Consider the following 17,383-nt stretch of genomic DNA (forward strand, 5'->3'; position numbering starts at 1 on the left):
GTTATGTAATTAAATTACTCACATTTAGTGGATATTGACAGGAAATGCCTTTCAAGTATTGCGTACGTGTACATGTCATGTTATTAGCCTTCACTATGAAGATACCGGTATATAATTGTTTTATTTCTGTACATGTTCATGTATGTTAACCTGCATCTGTGGATATGTAAACTTCAACCACATGTAACTACAATAAAATAATTAGTAAAACATGTTTGTTTCTTTTTATATTGCTTTTGTATTCATAGCAATGTGTCCTTAACCACTATTTATAAGATTAAGATACAGTGTAAGCTTTTGGTAATTACTGAATTTAAAAGTAACGAGCAGTGGTGTTAATAAAGGATTAACCTATTGTGTTCATCTACGTTTGTTTTGTTTAACATATTACACAAAATAGCGGAATACGTCAACTCATTCACATTTAAGATCTTGGGTAAAACTGAAGATTAAGTGGAATACGTAAAGTCATTCACATTTAAGATCTTGGGTAAAACTGAAGATTAAGTGGAATACGAAAAGTCATTCACATTTAAGATCTTGGGTAAAACTGAAGATTAAGTGGAATACGAAAAGTCATTCACATTTAAGATCTTGGGTAAAACTGAAGATTAAGTGGAATACGTAAAGTCATTCACATTTAAGATCTTGGGTAAAACTGAAGATTAAGTGGAATACGAAAAGTCATTCACATTTAAGATCTTGGGTAAAACTGAAGATTAAGTGGAATACGTAAAGTCATTCACATTTTCGATCTTGGGTAAACGAAAAGTCATTCACATTTAAGATCTTGGGTAAAACTGAAGATTAAGTGGAATACGTAAAGTCATTCACATTTAAGATCTTGGGTAAAACTGAAGATTAAGTGGAATACGAAAAGTCATTCACATTTAAGATCTTGGGTAAAACTGAAGATTAAGTGGAATACGAAAAGTCATTCACATTTAAGATCTTGGGTAAAACTGAAGATTAAGTGGAATACGAAAAGTCATTCACATTTAAGATCTTGGGTAAAACTGAAGATTAAGTGGAATACGAAAAGTCATTCACATTTAAGATCTTGGGTAAAACTGAAGATTAAGTGGAATACGAAAAGTCATTCACATTTAAGATCTTGGGTAAAACCGAAGATTAAGTGGAATAAGAAAAGTCATTCACATTTAAGATCTTGGGTAAAACCGAAGATTAAGTGGAATACGTAAAGTCATTCACATTTTAGATCTTTGGTATATCTGAAGATTTAGTAGAATATCTAAACTCATTCACATTTTAAGATCTTTGGTAAATATCTAAGATTAAGTAGAATATCTAAACTCATTCACATTTTAGATCTTGTAATATAAGATTTAGTAGAATATCAAAACTCATTCACATTTAGATTTGGTATATCTAAAGATTTAGTAGAATATCTTAAAACTCATTCACATTTTAGATCTTGGTTATCTAAAGATTTAGTAGAATACTAAACTCATTCACATTTAGATTTGTATATCTAGATTTAGTAGAATATCTAAACCATCACATTTTAGATCTTTGGTATATCTAAGATTTAGTAGAATATCTAAACTCATTCACATTTTAGATCTTTGGTTATATCTGAAGATTTAGTAGAATATCTAAACTCATTCACATTTTAGATCTTTGGTATATCTAAAGATTTAGTAGAATATCTAAACACATCATTATACTATTAGGTATATTTTAGATTTAGTAGAATATCTAAACTCATTCACATTTTAGATCTTTGGTATATCTAAAGATTTAGTAGAATATCTAAACTCATTCACATTTTAGATCTTTGGTATATCTAAAGATTTAGTAGAATATCTAAACTCATTCACATTTTAGATCTTTGGTATATCTAAAGATTTAGTAGAATATCTAAACTCATTCACATTTTAGATCTTTGGTATATCTAAAGATTTAGTAGAATATCTAAAACTCATTCACATTTTAGATCTTTGGTATATCTAAAGATTTAGTAGAATATCTAAACTCATTCACATTTTAGATCTTAGGTATATCTAAAGATTTAGTAGAATATCTAAACTCGTTCACATTTTAGATCTTAGGTATATCTAAAGATTTAGTAGAATATCTAAACTCATTCACATTTTAGATCTTAGGTATATCTAAAGATTTAGTAGAATATCTAAACTCATTCACATTTTAGATCTTAGGTATATCTAAAGATTTAGTAGAATATCTAAAACTCATTCACATTTTAGATCTTTGGTGTATATCTAAAGATTTAGTAGAATATCTAAACTCATTCACATTTTAGATCTTTGGTATATCTAAAGATTTAGTAGAATATCTAAACTCATTCACATTTTAGATCTTTGGTATATCTAAAGATTTAGTAGAATATCTAAACTCATTCACATTTTAGATCTTTGGTATATCTAAAGATTTAGTAGAATATCTAAACTCGTTCACATTTTAGATCTTAGGTACAACTGAAGATATAGTGGAATACGTACGTAAACTCGTTCACTTTCTCAGACAGGGAATAAACGATACCCATCATTTGAGCAATAACTGATGTTAAATCGTGTATATATGTATCTAATTAACAAAAAATGCATAGCAAGTACCTAATTTTGTTTTTGGTACATGCTCAGTCAGTACTTCATTCCATATAGAGCATAGTGCCGTGGATTTGCTTCGGGACGCGAAGAATTATTTTTTTTATTTTCATCTTGTCAATAAAAGAAGAAGCTCAAACATTTCAATGGGGGTAATGGTGACTTTAGTAGTAATTGAAGAAAAATACGAATTCGTCTGTGCTTTGATAGAGAAATGATACCATTCGTCGGTGATTGAGTATCCTTAACTATAATTATCTCCCTGTTATCCATAGAGTAAACAGAATAATTCCTAAATTTTGAAATAACATTTAACAACAATACTGCCAGTCATAATAATGCATTAAAAATACTTTTCGTAATTCTCGCAAAATTCGTTTTATACAATATCCTATCATTTATAGAATAGAAATATAGTTTAATACTAAATCAACATGTTTTTGTTATTGAAGTTTTATTTACTTTGCAGTGGATTCATATAATAAAAGTATCTAGTAATGTTTCATTTGTCACAATATTGACGTCAATGCGGTTGTGAAAGCTGTAACAATATTCCTATCCAAGTTTCGGCATTACTTACCTCGCTTCTATCACTTGTAAAGCATATTAATATACTTCAAATATGTCAACTCTGATTCATTTAACGGAAGTAATGCTCGAACAAACAACAGTAGAGTTATAGCATGTTAACAAATATTAAATTATAAATACTATAAATACACTATAATATTCACGTAATACAGAAATATAATTTATCTTGCCGAAATGCTATTCATACAATTTGTTCATGGGGAAATTATGAATGCTTTCGTTATTGATAAATAATATTTCTAAACAATAATTTGAAAGAAGAACGGTATAAAAACATTTTGTTTAAGTTGGACAGTATTTGTGCAGCTCCAATTTCCCTGAGCTGGAAAAAAGTATTCCTCCGTTATTTATTGAATAAACAGAACATTCAGTTATCTTTATTTTTCAATGCTTGTGCTTACGACCCTACTTTTGGCAGTAAAAGCTTTGACCATCCAAATCATTCCCGGCAGTTTCGCACGTAATCTACTTTCGTTTTCAAAAACTAACCTTAATTATTTTGCCATTCAAACAACGAAAATACAATCGTTAATGAAAGTTACAAAATGTTAGTCCCGCTTACCCGTCACGTTTCCAACCAATCAAACATCTGGCCAGCTTATAGCAATACTTGACCTGTCATTTCAGTGTTCAAAGAGGTCAATCGCATCGATATCCAAACATCTACTACTATTTACCTGTTTGACGGATACAAAGCTCAAATAAGCAACAGTTAATTAGTCACCGAGATTTAATTCAAGGGTCATGTACGTTTTATAGCTATGTAGAGGCAGTCAACATTTACATTTGGAACTGGCCAAATATGCATCAGATGTATGACAAGTGACTTTAGTTTTAGATTTGATAATAAATATAACAATATATCTATCTAAAGACTACATCGGGTAATATACCACATGGCCTTCAAATTCTGGAACCTACCATTTGTTCAGTCCCCTATCGTTCTTCTTCGTGACATTCCCGTCTCCCACATTCAATATTGGATCTCGATTTACACCATTGCTCTTCCCTGGCAACAATTTGCAATTTGTGGTTAGGTAGAACCTCCCTGCGCATGACAATATTGAAGGTCCCATAATGTCTTGGTGTTTTGATATGGGAAAAAATGTCATTCCTCAGCCTACATGACTTCATGATGGGTCATCTGCTCGACATAAATGGCAGTGCTATTTTGTTTTTTTTCTTGTTTTTTTTCCTCCAAAACTTCTCTAGAACACATCTTATATTCATAAAGAGCTATCACCTCTTGAAATTAAACAGAAAAAAAAAGTTAAAAGGTATTTCGAAAAACTTTTTATTTCCTTATCATGGTGGTTTGTCGTTCTGTACTACTTTCTTTTCAATTCTCGCTATGAGACGTTTTCCATAAAAACTGCGGTAGTCCTCTGGTAATTCTTCCAAAGCCTTTAACGCTCTGTCGAGAATTTGTTGTGCACGTGAGAATGGTACGTGGTCCTTATTACCGTACGTGTCCCTATGATCATACTTAGAATCGTCCAGATGCTTCCAGAACACATTCACGGCAACACCATAGTCTTTATATATCACGTTATGGAACCATAGAGCTAGAAAACAAGAAGGAAACAGCCATGATTCTGCCAGAAAGTAACTCAACAAAAGAAAATAATGGTACAATGAGGAAGTTGTGATTAAGTAAAGTATCAAAATCCATCTTAAAAACTATCCTTGGGTCAAATAGGATGTTGTAGTTAAGTAGCCTTTATAAGCCAGTCAATCTGCGTTGAAATTAGTCATTTGAGACCCCCAAATAAGTGCTTTTTAAAAATCTTATTGGTAAAGAATCCTTTAGAAATTTAAAAATTCTTGAAAGGGTATTGTTGTTAACTCTACTTGTTATTTACAAACACCAACCCATGGAAGATATCGTTTACGCTCCCCCCCCCCCAAATATTTCAAAACAAGACAATGCTATTTCAAAGCAAGACTTTCAAAGAAAGACAATGCTAATCCTGTGAGAAATACCTACCACTTTCACATGTGAATCACAACTTTTTTTGTAAATATCGTCTGATTTCAGTTTTACATATATCAGCTGCACTACTGATTTCCAGATTATAATCTGGAGAACACCGTACATGTACATTGGAATTGTCGTCTCTTACCAGGAATAAAGAGGATATCTCCAGCCCCTAGAATTCCCTCGTATTTGTGCGCCTCCGTGAACTTTGGGAATTTCTTCGGGTCTGGGTTATCTATATCCAATACTTCTGATTTATCTCCTGTAGTGATAATTTGAATAATTAAATTTAAACCTTGGTAATAAAACAAATACTTCATAGCGCCACTTGGTGATGAAAAGCATAGAAGTGAACAACCACATATCATACCGAAGAGCTGAACTGAGATTTTCACAGCAAAGCCTGGCAGTAGTATTGAATTGACACAAGATGGAATAGAAATTATGACGTTTCCAACAGTCGGGTTCCAGACAAGAAAGGACAATGGCAAAATATTTCATAGGAAGGAAATAAAGGTCATAGGAAAATCCATCATTTCTTAATGATTGTTTTAGTAATATCTAGAACTCTTCTTAGACCAAACATCATCTATTTAGATAATTGTTAAGAGTGTCAAAAAAGCTAATTCTGCTACAGTATCACTTGTCCTAAACCAAATATCATCCGACCTATAGAAAGTTTGCGGTCATCCGACCTATAGAAAGTTTGCGGTCATCCGACTTATAGAAAGTTTGCGGTCATCCGACCTATAGAAAGTTTGCGGTCATCCGACCTACAGAAAGTTTGCGGTTATCCGACTTATAGAAAGTATGCGGATTATACAGGTTTTAGTTACTATAAATAATAATGAAAATATCATCAATTATACGGGAATAGACTAGAATCAGGATTAGACAAGGGCAAGTTTTGACAGGTTGCACCGTATATGATAAACGATTACTGTAGTTACCATTTAGATACATCTTGTCGACATCCTCTGGACTATACAGAACAACACGTTTCTGCCCTACCACCTGTATCAGGAGATTGTCCATTACCTGCAAAGTAACAAGCTCTGCCGGTTAATCATCGCTGAAAGATCAGCTACTGGAACAACCAATCAAAAAGTTGGTAAGAGCCAGTCAGCAAATCAACGGCAGGTACGAGTCAGTACGTCAAGGCTGGTTAGAGTCGATCAGTCGATGAAAGTCTAGTAAGAGTCAGTCAGCCAATCCGAAGGTGGTGATGAGGCAGTCTGTCAATCAAACGTCCGTAAGATTTAGTCAACCAAGCAAAGGTCGATATCAGTGAGGCAGCTAATCAATTGCTGGTAAGAGTCAGTCAGCCAATCAAAGGTCGATAAGAGCTAGTCAGCCAATCAAAGGTCAGTTCTAGTCAGTCAGTCAATCAAAGACTGGTGTGAGTCATTCAGTCAACCCAATTGTCGGTAAAAGGCAGCCAATCAAATGCGGTAAGAGCCAGTCAGTCAATCAAAGATTGGTATTAGTCAGTCTCAGTCAGTCAATCAAAGATTGGTAATAGTCAGTCAGACAATCAAAGATTGGTAATAGTCAGTCAGTCAATCAAAGATTGGTAATAGTCAGTCAGTCAATCAAAGATTGGTAATAGCCAGTCAATCAAAGATTGGTAATAGTCAGTCAGACAATCAAAGATTGGTAATAGTCAGTCAGTCAATCAAAGATTGGTAATAGTCAGTCAGTCAATCAAAGATTGGTAATAGTCAGTCAATCAATCAAAGATTGGTAATAGTCAGTCAGACAATCAAAGATTGGTAATAGTCAGTCAATCAATCAAAGATTGGTAATAGTCAGTCAGACAATCAAAGATTGGTAATAGTCAGTCAGACAATCAAAGATTGGTAATAGTCAGTCAGTCAATCAAAGATTGGTAATAGTCAGTCAGTCAATCAAAGATTGGTAATAGTCAGTCAGACAATCAAAGATTGGTAATAGTCAGTCAGTCAGTCAATCAAAGATTGGTAATAGTCAGTCAGTCAGTCAATCAAAGATTGGTATTAGTCAGTCAGACAATCAAAGATTGGTAATATTCAGTCAGTCAATCAAGGATTGGTAATAGTCAGTCAGTCAATCAAAGATTGGTAATAGTCAGTCAGTCAATCAAAGATTGGTAATAGTCAGTCAGTCAATCAAAGATTGGTAATAGCCAGTCAATCAAAGATTGGTAATAGTCAGTCAGACAATCAAAGATTGGTAATAGTCAGTCAGTCAATCAAAGATTGGTAATATTCAGTCAGTCAATCAAAGATTGGTAATAGTCAGTCAGTCAATCAAAGATTGGTAATAGCCAGTCAGTCAATCAAAGGCTGCACCAAGTTTTCAGAATTCTTAAAGTGTTTTAGTACTTTGCAACATGTTTCCAATCACATGCACATATTATAGCGGTTTATCTGCATTGTTATAACGTGGATTTTTATCTCGGACGTCTTTTTGCTGGGGTTTTCCTCCAAATTCTGCTAGCCTTTCTTTTGTTTTTGCTGGTTTGTTATGATTTACACGTCCAGGTGGATTTCCAATCCAATTTTCTCTTGTAGACTTTTAAGAGAAGTATCTCCACTACAAGTATCAAAATTTTAATTATTATTATATTGTCATTTTATTCCGAACGAACACTTTCTATCTTTATTGCAAACCACTTGCTACTGTGTTTTCTACCCTCTCACCCAACCCACATGTCCAAAAAGCGACTCCTGAAATTTGTAAACAAGTCTATCAAACAGTCAACTACCAAGCAGAAAAGAACAATCATTTCAGTCGGCAAAGGTAAATACCTACAGGACATTGCAGCATACGATTATCCAGTTTTAAATTCTGGACTAGACCTCGACATAACTCCTATAGAATAGTAGATTGGCTGGAACTGAATGTCAAAGATCTATAGACAGCACCGGGAAAATAACCCCTATACGTCTGGATTGGAACCTGCGATGTTACGGTAATCCACCGCCTATCCAAACAGCTATTTCCTAACAGGGATTCGGAGGTTATCAAGAATCTTGAAGCCCAACTAAACCGCATCGGAAAAGTAGCAGGAATATATTGTCAAAAAATCTGTCTTTCTAGAAACCCCGGTTTATTCCATCGTCCGCTGGAACCACCTGCAACCGGAGGATTTTAAAGAACAAGACACGCTCCTGGCTCACCAAATTGGACAAGCAAACAAAATTATCCGACTGCTCAACATCACCAAAAACACAAACCCATCACCAAAATTCTCACTCGACCTTGAGCAAACCAAAAATATGAGGTCGGGAGAAGTGACTGCCTAATATAACTGTTACATAAAAAAAGACGGGATCCAGCCAGGTCACACACTGAGCAGGCACTGGATGAAAAGAATATTCTCGCGCTCCCTAACGGACTAATATCAAAAATGAAGCCTGAGCGAGGTGGTGCAATGGAGAATGGAGCATCTGCCTTTGGGAAAGAGTTGGCCAGGAATGCCCCGCAACACGAACTCCTTGGTAGCAGGTCCTCACTCTCCATAACGAGAGACATCGGCTAGGGAAGGTCCGTCCGAAAAAGAGCATCAATCCGAATATTCTCGCCAGCACAAAACGAAGCTACAAGCTGAACCGCAAAAGTCGGTTGAAAATTGATGCCTGCAATCACCAAGCAGACTTCAAATGGAAAACAAGTCCACAAATTATATCTACAAGCTGAACCGCAAAAAGTCAGTTGAAAAGAGGAAGTCAATTGTTGACGGACGGACGACGGACGCCACGGTATCGCATAAGCTCACCTTGGTCCTTTGAACCAGGTGAGCTAACAATGATTAAAGGAAAAAAGAAACTAGCAATTCCCAAAAAGACAACCAGACTCCAACAGGATTCTGGAAGTGAGGACGAATTTGAAAACGATTCACAACGGCAAGACAATCTACAGATCTGTGCTCAACCCGCAACTGGAGAAGTTCAAACAACTGTAAGAGTCGACCATCACCAACACATCTGTCCTCTCTCTGCAATCAGCCAACAAATTAAGTCGACTCGACTGCAGTAGCTGTGATCAATGGATCCACTTCCAATGTAGAAAACTAAGTACCCCAGAGATACAAAAGGTTGGTCTAAACACAGACCTAAACTTTATCTGTAAACCATGTCAAATCCTAGAAGAAGATTCACCACAAGAAATCAACATATCACTGGACTCTCCAAAATCAACACCAAGGTATCCCAACAACAACAGGGACACAACAATTATATCCGACTTTGAATACCACTCCATAGAAGACATCTCTCGAGATTGTCCTCCCAATAAGGCAAGACCTAGACCATCGAAACAGCCTGCTGATCGATAACAGGAAAACAACAACATTATCAGACGCAGAAGAACAAACCAGAGAGGAGACATCTCCCAAACCTGTCTTACAAACAACAGGATCAAGACCGTTATAAATTCCCCCAAATGTGAAGCTCAACAACAAACTCAATCCGACATACCAAGACGAGAACACGAAGGAAACCATACCAAAATCCAAACACAGAAAAACGAAACCAAAGTCCCAAACAATAGACTACTTAGAGCAGCAACTGAGTCAGTGTAGATCAAGGATTGCACAAATGGAGCAAAAAATATGGACTACAAACATACCATCGAAATGATAAACCATGACAACAAGGATCAAGCTACAATATGGCCAAACCAATGACTGGAGCAGAATGATCAATTGAAAGAAAATCAAAGAGTCAGTCCAGAGAAAAAGCGATAATTTTTGACAATGTTTGTAAATGGTGTTTCTGGTTCTGGTGCTGATTGATAACAGCCATTATGCTATTGCAATCTGGCTTACTGCATGTCGATGGTTTCATCCGGAAAGAGAGTCAAACCACAGTAAAACAGTCTATCAAACATATGAAAAATCCAACCATTCCAAGATAATACATCTCAAATTCTTAAATGAAAACAAATTCACAATCTTTGTAACACTGACTTTGGCATGTCACTCATTGTTAAAAACGGCAATTGCAAGCACTTTCAATATGAAGTATTTACATAAAGCCAACCAAAGAGTTAAGGATTCAGTCCAATGGCTCAATAACCATATGGGTCTATAAGATACTTACAATGTACAGCAGCCAATCAACAACCATATGGGTCTATAAGATACTTACAATGTACAGCAGCCAATCAACAACCATATGGGTCTATAAGATACTTACAATGTACAGCAGCCAATCAACAACCATATGGGTCTATAAGATACTTACAATGTACAGCAGCCAATCAACAACCATATGGGTCTATAAGATACTTACAATGTACAGCAGCCAATCAACAGCCAATAAGGGTCTAAGAGGTAGTCAAACGTTTCAAAAGTCAATTAAAAGGAATGGAAGTCAGTCAAGTGACCCAGAAGTGTGCTCTGTCATTCAATAAGTTACCATAACCAATCAAATGTTCTTAAAGTCAGTCAAAAGGTACAATAGACAATAAAAAGCTCTTAGACAGTCAAAAACGTATAACAGTCAGTCAATCAAAAGAACTCAAAGACAAGAATCCTGACAACCATTCAAACGATAGGAACATGGTCAAATGATACAGCAGTGAAAAACCTCTAAAAAGAGTGTCAAAGGTACAACAGCACGTAAAGATGGATAGAAATTCTGGCAAGTGTTCATGCACTTGGTTTTGAACTCAATTCTGATCATTTATTTTTCCACTCATATATAAGACTATTAAATTAATACTCACATCATAATGAGTCCATAGTTGTGTGATACAGCAGTAAAAAAAACTCTAAAAGAATGTCAAAGGTATAACAGCACGTAAAAATGCCTAGAAATTCTGATTTGATACTCACATCATAATGAGTCCATAGTTGTGTGCGTCTGGAGGCTATCCGAAATACACTGGAGAAGAGCTTATCTGGAGGATAAAAGTCAGGGAACTTGATATCGTCTGCTAGTTGAGGGAACTGTTGGTGGATGTCTGCTTTGTCCTTCCTTGGGTCGTCTCCCAATGCTCGTAGGTAATAATTCTCAGTCTATCAGATAGTCGAACAAATAAACATAGTGGTGGTGTAATATACAATAGATAATTATGTATTCTGACTAGCAATCAAATTCCTGATGTTTCATTCAAAAAATTCAGATAAATCATTAATTTGGGGATTGAAAAGTGCACCAGGTTAGTGATAAAGAATTATTGATAACAATTTTTTTGTGAAAATTAACATATGAGTATGTAAATTTATACATTATTACTATTATTAACATTAAAAATCGTGTTCAGTTTATCCAACAAAATGACATGAAAGTTTGTATCATGTTAAAATGCAGTAGTTAAAATTTCCATAGTGTAGAATAATAACTTAAGGATGTACACCTCTGAGAAGTCAAAATTTTCTTGTATTAAACTTTTTTTCTCATATAGATTTTTGGAAATAGGTGTTCATACCATAAAAGAAAATGGAAGAAAAAACATGTGTCCGTGTGCTCGTTTTTGAGCTATTGTCACTCAAAGACACCTAGTTGACAAAATATTGGATTTTATGGGAATTTTGCCGTTTTGACCATATAAGATAGAGATTAAAGCCATAATTTCCTAATGAGGTGTTTGTTATGTATAAATGTTTGTAGAATTCACTTTCTAGTAGTCTTCTTTAAAATATACCAGTTTTGATCTATTAGACTAATATTTTTTCTCAGAATAACAACATATGCTACCCCTACCCCTTAATTTTGTACTAGAAAATCACCATTTTCAGCCATATTTGCCAAAATTTACCCTTTATAGAAAAAGTTTTGGTATTAAACTTTTGTTATTATTTTGCATATCAATAGGGAAACGGTTGTTCTTTCTAAATCAGGAAGAAAAATTGGGGGTCCGTGTGCTTACTTTTTTGCCCCATTTGAATTTTTGTTATTTTTCAGTATTTTAGAGTAAAAAATAAAAGTGCCCAAATTACCATTAAATGTAAAAATAAAGTAACAAAAGTGTATCGTTTCACATATTAATGCTCAATATTTTAATTACTACGAACTTAGTAACGATTTGCAGCAAAAATTAGCTAAATACAGCTAAAAATGCTGGCGCAGTAATGATTTAAGTAAAAACAATTTCAGTAAAAAATGGTAAAACTGTGGCTCTACTTGAAGCGAAAAAAGACACAATTTCAAAATGGCCGCCAAATGGGCCATTTCTTAAAATTCCCGTATAAAAAAATCTACTAAAAATAGAAATGTAATTTTTTGACAAAATTTGCATGTGTCAGTCAGAATTATGGTGTCAGTCAGTCTCCTGAATATGTGGTTTAGTACATCCAATGTTGGTTTACTTATTCCTGTATATGCTTCTTACGTATTTAACTTTATTAATGACTATGGACGCTTAAGAAAGCAGCTCGCTCTGAGAGGAAAAGTAGCATTAGAAAGGTGTACGTCAAATAATCAAATGGTAACTTATATATGATTTTCATATCAAAGATATTTTGGCAAGGGAGATAATGCTGCCACTCACCTTAACTCACTGCTGCAGATGGAAGATTGTGACACAACACATACACATGGTATTTAGTTAACAGTTATTATAATAGTACTTTTTACATATCTAGCCCCTGCTTTTCGTCCGGCTCTCTAACACCTTGGACTTTCCGTCATGGCAATGTTGCCTTAGCTTCTACATTTTGACGCTTTTCCCTCACCACTCTTTCTAACACATTAAAACACTATCATATCTGACAACCTAACATCTACTCCTCATATATTGTACATATATTAAAAAGGCATGTGTGGCCTAAAATCTCTAATCCCCATCTAACCCCAAATCTTATGTTATGTATGACACTAAATACATGTTGTTATTATAGATAAGGGAGATAACTCCTATTTGCTATACTATCATGATGGTCTCAGTGACAGTAAAATGTAAGTCAAGGTTCACCTGCCATTTTGGATATCATCTCCCAAGATGACAGACTTTGTGATACCGCGCTAGCCTACACTGCTGTTTATGACTATCACAGAACTATACCTTATATCAATCAATTGTTTGTTTTACTTTCCCATATGAACTCTACAAAATGTACTTTTATTATAACTATGCGTTACATACTAATTATCAACCCATTTTGTTACAAGATCGGTCACCTCAACTAAAGATGAAGAGCTGGTATGGAATGTCAAACACCTAAAACAGTTAGCCACAACCTAGAAACCTTGACCACTATTGCTTATATCAGACTGAATAAGAAATTAGATCTCACCCCAAAGTGTTGATATCACAATTATATTAAACCATCTTTACATAGCATTATATTCTTACTTGTAGGAGAAGTTTTTATTGATAAAGTCCATTTGAGGTGTGGCTGATACGTGGATTTTGACCGGCATAGCACCTCCCTGATTCATCAGATAATCCACCGACCTCCATTTCTGTACACATGGACCAATGTCTACACCTCGAAGGATGACCGGCCGCCGCTGGTGAAAAAAAAATTTGAAAGGTATAGCAAAAGTTGAGATTCCAGCAATTTATGCTATTTTTAGCAACAATTCCATTACTCCAGTTGGGCTATAATAAGCTAGTTTGCGTATAATACTCAAGATGGTGGTTCTCCTCGACCTACTTATTGTCATATATATGGTATCCAACCGCCAATTGGGATCTTTTTTATATTTCAGGTCTAATGAACATATCACATTCCTATGCACCTCACACGATACATTGGTCGCTTCTTATGGAAAATATCAAAATCTGAACAAAATACACACAATTAAGTCTTCAATTAGAGCAATGGTGGGTATTATCATAAGGGGGTAGTTATCGTCAGTTTCTGCTGATTTTTTAAATTATTTTGATAAATGGTACAGTCCAGTTGTTATAGTTTTCATCAAAGCAAAATGTTGTACCTTTGACCTTTGACCCGGAGATACTTAACCCGATGATGATATATAAAGGTGGCCCAATGGCGCGAGGCTATATAAAATCTGGTCGGTCTATGTGAAATCTTGTCATGATTGCCCTATTGGCTATGCAATTTTTTACATAAAATTATCTTATTCTGCATCCATCGACAAAATCTGATTTCATTCTATATTTAGTGAAATGCTTGACATGGATAAAGAATTAAAATCATTATGAAAAATCTGTAAATTTAGAAATTTCTATTGGTTTTTGTAAAACCCTTAGAAGCATTACAGTCAATCTTATGGTCCTTTCATTTTTAAATCAATGATATAACAGGTCTATGAAAAAATGGCTGGGGCCATAGAATTTTCTTTCTCTGTAGACTGATTGTCTATGGAAAATTCACAGTCACTTTCCGACACTGTTGCTACAGCAGCTGGACTAGGAATCACTAGCAATCAGGAGGGCTATGATTTGACTAATATTGATGTACAATATTTACTACCAATTAGTAGCCATTCCATCACAGCGCTACCTTGCACAGAGTGATCTTAGAACTAGGGGAGGACATGCCATCCACATACCATCAACCTGGAGAGATGTGTACAAAACATCAACTTCCAGAATCATCCGTCGAAGCAACCAGTCTGGACAGATTTTGCAACAAACTAGGCAGTCTACCACCAGCCTGGTTTGGAGCGATATGAGGCACCTGATAATTTCTAATCTTTTAATTGTAAATACATCTAGCTGTGGATTTTTAGCCTTTGCCAGTCTCATGCCGCAGAGTATAATGCTCTTTGAAGAGTCAAACTCTGTACATGGAGGAAGAAATAGAAGAATATGATGCTGGTAAGTGTAAATGATTCCCAGATAAACATAATAATAATAAGGGCGCAGCTCTTTGTGCCTGAAGGGCACGAAGTGCAAAGCACTTCTAAGGTAACGGATACACCAAAATATAAGAAAAAACGGCTGTATCCCAGAACGCCTACATTTTAAAAACATCAAACAGCAAGTATGTTGTTATAACAATTATAGTCTGTATCATAAAAGTAACTTTACCTGTGTGTGATCTACCTGGATTTTTTACCTGGACATACAATAATGTATATACCATGTTTTGCATTATGGGCAAAAGGTTGTCAGATGGATTTTGGTAATTGTATCTAGAGGTATAAGTATATATATATTTTTTGCAAAGACGAACAAAAAATAACAAATGAAAATAAGATATTTATCACCGATATTTTTGGCCACACATAACAGCATTATATATATTTTTTATGACAATATTTCTCTATCAATTTCGAATGAATTTCTTATATTATGGAATCTAATAAAACTTAATAACATACGACCTTAGAGACAAACATCGTTATGTTAGTACGTATAACATCCATTCTTTACAATATTTTTAGAGAAAAAAATAGATTTTGGGCTTTTGTAGCAAATAAAAGATGAAACAAGTGTTCCCCTTGTCCAACCACAGATGCATAGAACAGTGTAGGTTATACGTCAATATACGATTATTCAAAGCAGTTGTAACAAATCTCGAATATTAACGGACGGATTCCCTCCTACATGCGTACTTCAATTTCAATTTTTCGACTAACATATTTCATACTATGTATTTTACCTGGATTATGAGCTTGAGTTGATACCAAATTTATGAAGACAAACCGAAGTTATATCAGGAGAGCAGTGAAATTATTTGCAACTTATAAAAAATAAAATTATTGAGTTAATCAGAAACATAAATTAAATACATGCACATGTACATACATGTAATATTTTACTGAAAAATACAGGCACTTAAGTTACATCTTTATAAGATAAATATTAGTTTTGTTTAATGATGCGCACTATGTTTTCTATATTTAGCATATCAAATAATTGACAAAATTTCCAGTTTCTGTTTTTAAGTAACTTATATATATCATATTAGGATGCATGGTTACCATAAAAACTGCAGCCGCAATGCTATACAACCGTTATATCTAATTGCATCAAGGAATTTGTACTCGATGTTTGAATTTCAACCTTAATTAGGAATTTGAAATATGACGTATTCGTGAAACAAAAAGGGCAAAAACCATACATGTAGTCCTTAATTAAGTTCATATGTTATACAACCCATGACAAAATATACGGATTTTTATGAAATGTTTACTTTCTGATCAAATAGACGGCAAATACATTCACAAGGAGAACTAACATTAATTTTGTAAAAAAAAAAATTAAAAATGATGTGAAACCTATGGCAGCGACTAATATAAGGGAATTAGCAAAATACCATCTATCATGTAATCAGCAAAAATAGGTATGACAAACCTTGACATCGAACGCATACAACATGATATTTCCTACTTACATGCATATTTTTGTAAGTTTAACTTCTTTCCAAATCATCATATACAAACTGGTATGGTATATGATGTGACTTAGAGAGTGTTATAGGTGATATTTCATTCGAAGTACATGTATCTGAAACTTGTATGAAACAGACTATAATTACACTTTCTTTGATCTTTTTACCTATTGTTTTAGAATGTAGGCGTAGCGGGAACACACCAGAAAAAACCCAATCTTCAAAATTCAATCCTTCACACTGACAGCTTCAGTTTGCGGCCGCCATTTTTTCATATATATGGGGAGGTTGTGTGTTGCTCCAGTACTGCTCTCCCCAGTAAATATATATATAACTAATGCAAATGCATAACAGGGGTAATTAAACATTTTTTTATTATTTTTTTAACTAATAATAAAAACACTTTGAAAATTAAAAGCTATAGAATGCAGTAAAAATGCTAGACAATTATTACATCATGTACTTCTATAGTTTAAAGTGTGTCCTTTTATTTCTAAATTATGTCTTCTACGTGAAATAGAAAATAAAATAAACAAGTAGATCTTCGCTCTTCCTATGCCGTGCATGATTCATATTAAAACATCTGGCTGCGCCCTTTAAGGCCTTGCCTTCAGTCATATTATAATGTCAATAGCAGCTATAGATAAGTTGATAATTATCAGCTTTCTGATTTCTATGTATAGCTAGATTTAGCGGTGATACCCGGCCCGAGTACCATTCGTCAAAACAGGTGACCTCCATGGTCCACCATGTAAATTCGATCTGTTTCCCTCTGTAGAGAGACGTGTGGTTAAAATGTCTTCTCTTACCTTTGGATATATTTGTTCGATGAAAGCAGCGGCATCTACATCTCTAACTACGTCAATTACAGATGCCATGTTACGTGTTGACATGTGTTGTGGATTTCTGCGTAATTCCGATGGGGATTCCCCAGAATTTCGCTTTCGTTTTCATAATCAACGGCATAAAGACGCTTCGTTTATACAC

General features: G+C 34.5%; 1 protein-coding gene across 1 annotated transcript; it reads right to left on the reverse strand.

The window, feature by feature from the left end:
* Window positions 1-4,449: 4,449 nt before the first annotated feature.
* Window positions 4,450-17,344, reverse strand: LOC138310151 (tRNA wybutosine-synthesizing protein 5-like). Its single transcript, XM_069251277.1, has 7 exons — window positions 17,206-17,344; window positions 13,441-13,598; window positions 13,254-13,305; window positions 10,979-11,161; window positions 6,108-6,195; window positions 5,303-5,419; window positions 4,450-4,744 (listed from the first exon to the last, which is right to left on the reverse strand). Exons 1-7 carry the CDS (start codon window positions 17,287-17,289, stop codon window positions 4,485-4,487), a joined length of 942 nt encoding a protein of 313 aa, XP_069107378.1. The 5' UTR covers window positions 17,290-17,344; the 3' UTR covers window positions 4,450-4,484.
* Between the last annotated feature and the right edge of the window lie 39 nt (window positions 17,345-17,383).

The sequence above is a fragment of the Argopecten irradians genome, chromosome 16, assembly GCF_041381155.1.
Source record: "Argopecten irradians isolate NY chromosome 16, Ai_NY, whole genome shotgun sequence".
Lineage (NCBI taxonomy): Eukaryota > Metazoa > Mollusca > Bivalvia > Pectinida > Pectinidae > Argopecten > Argopecten irradians.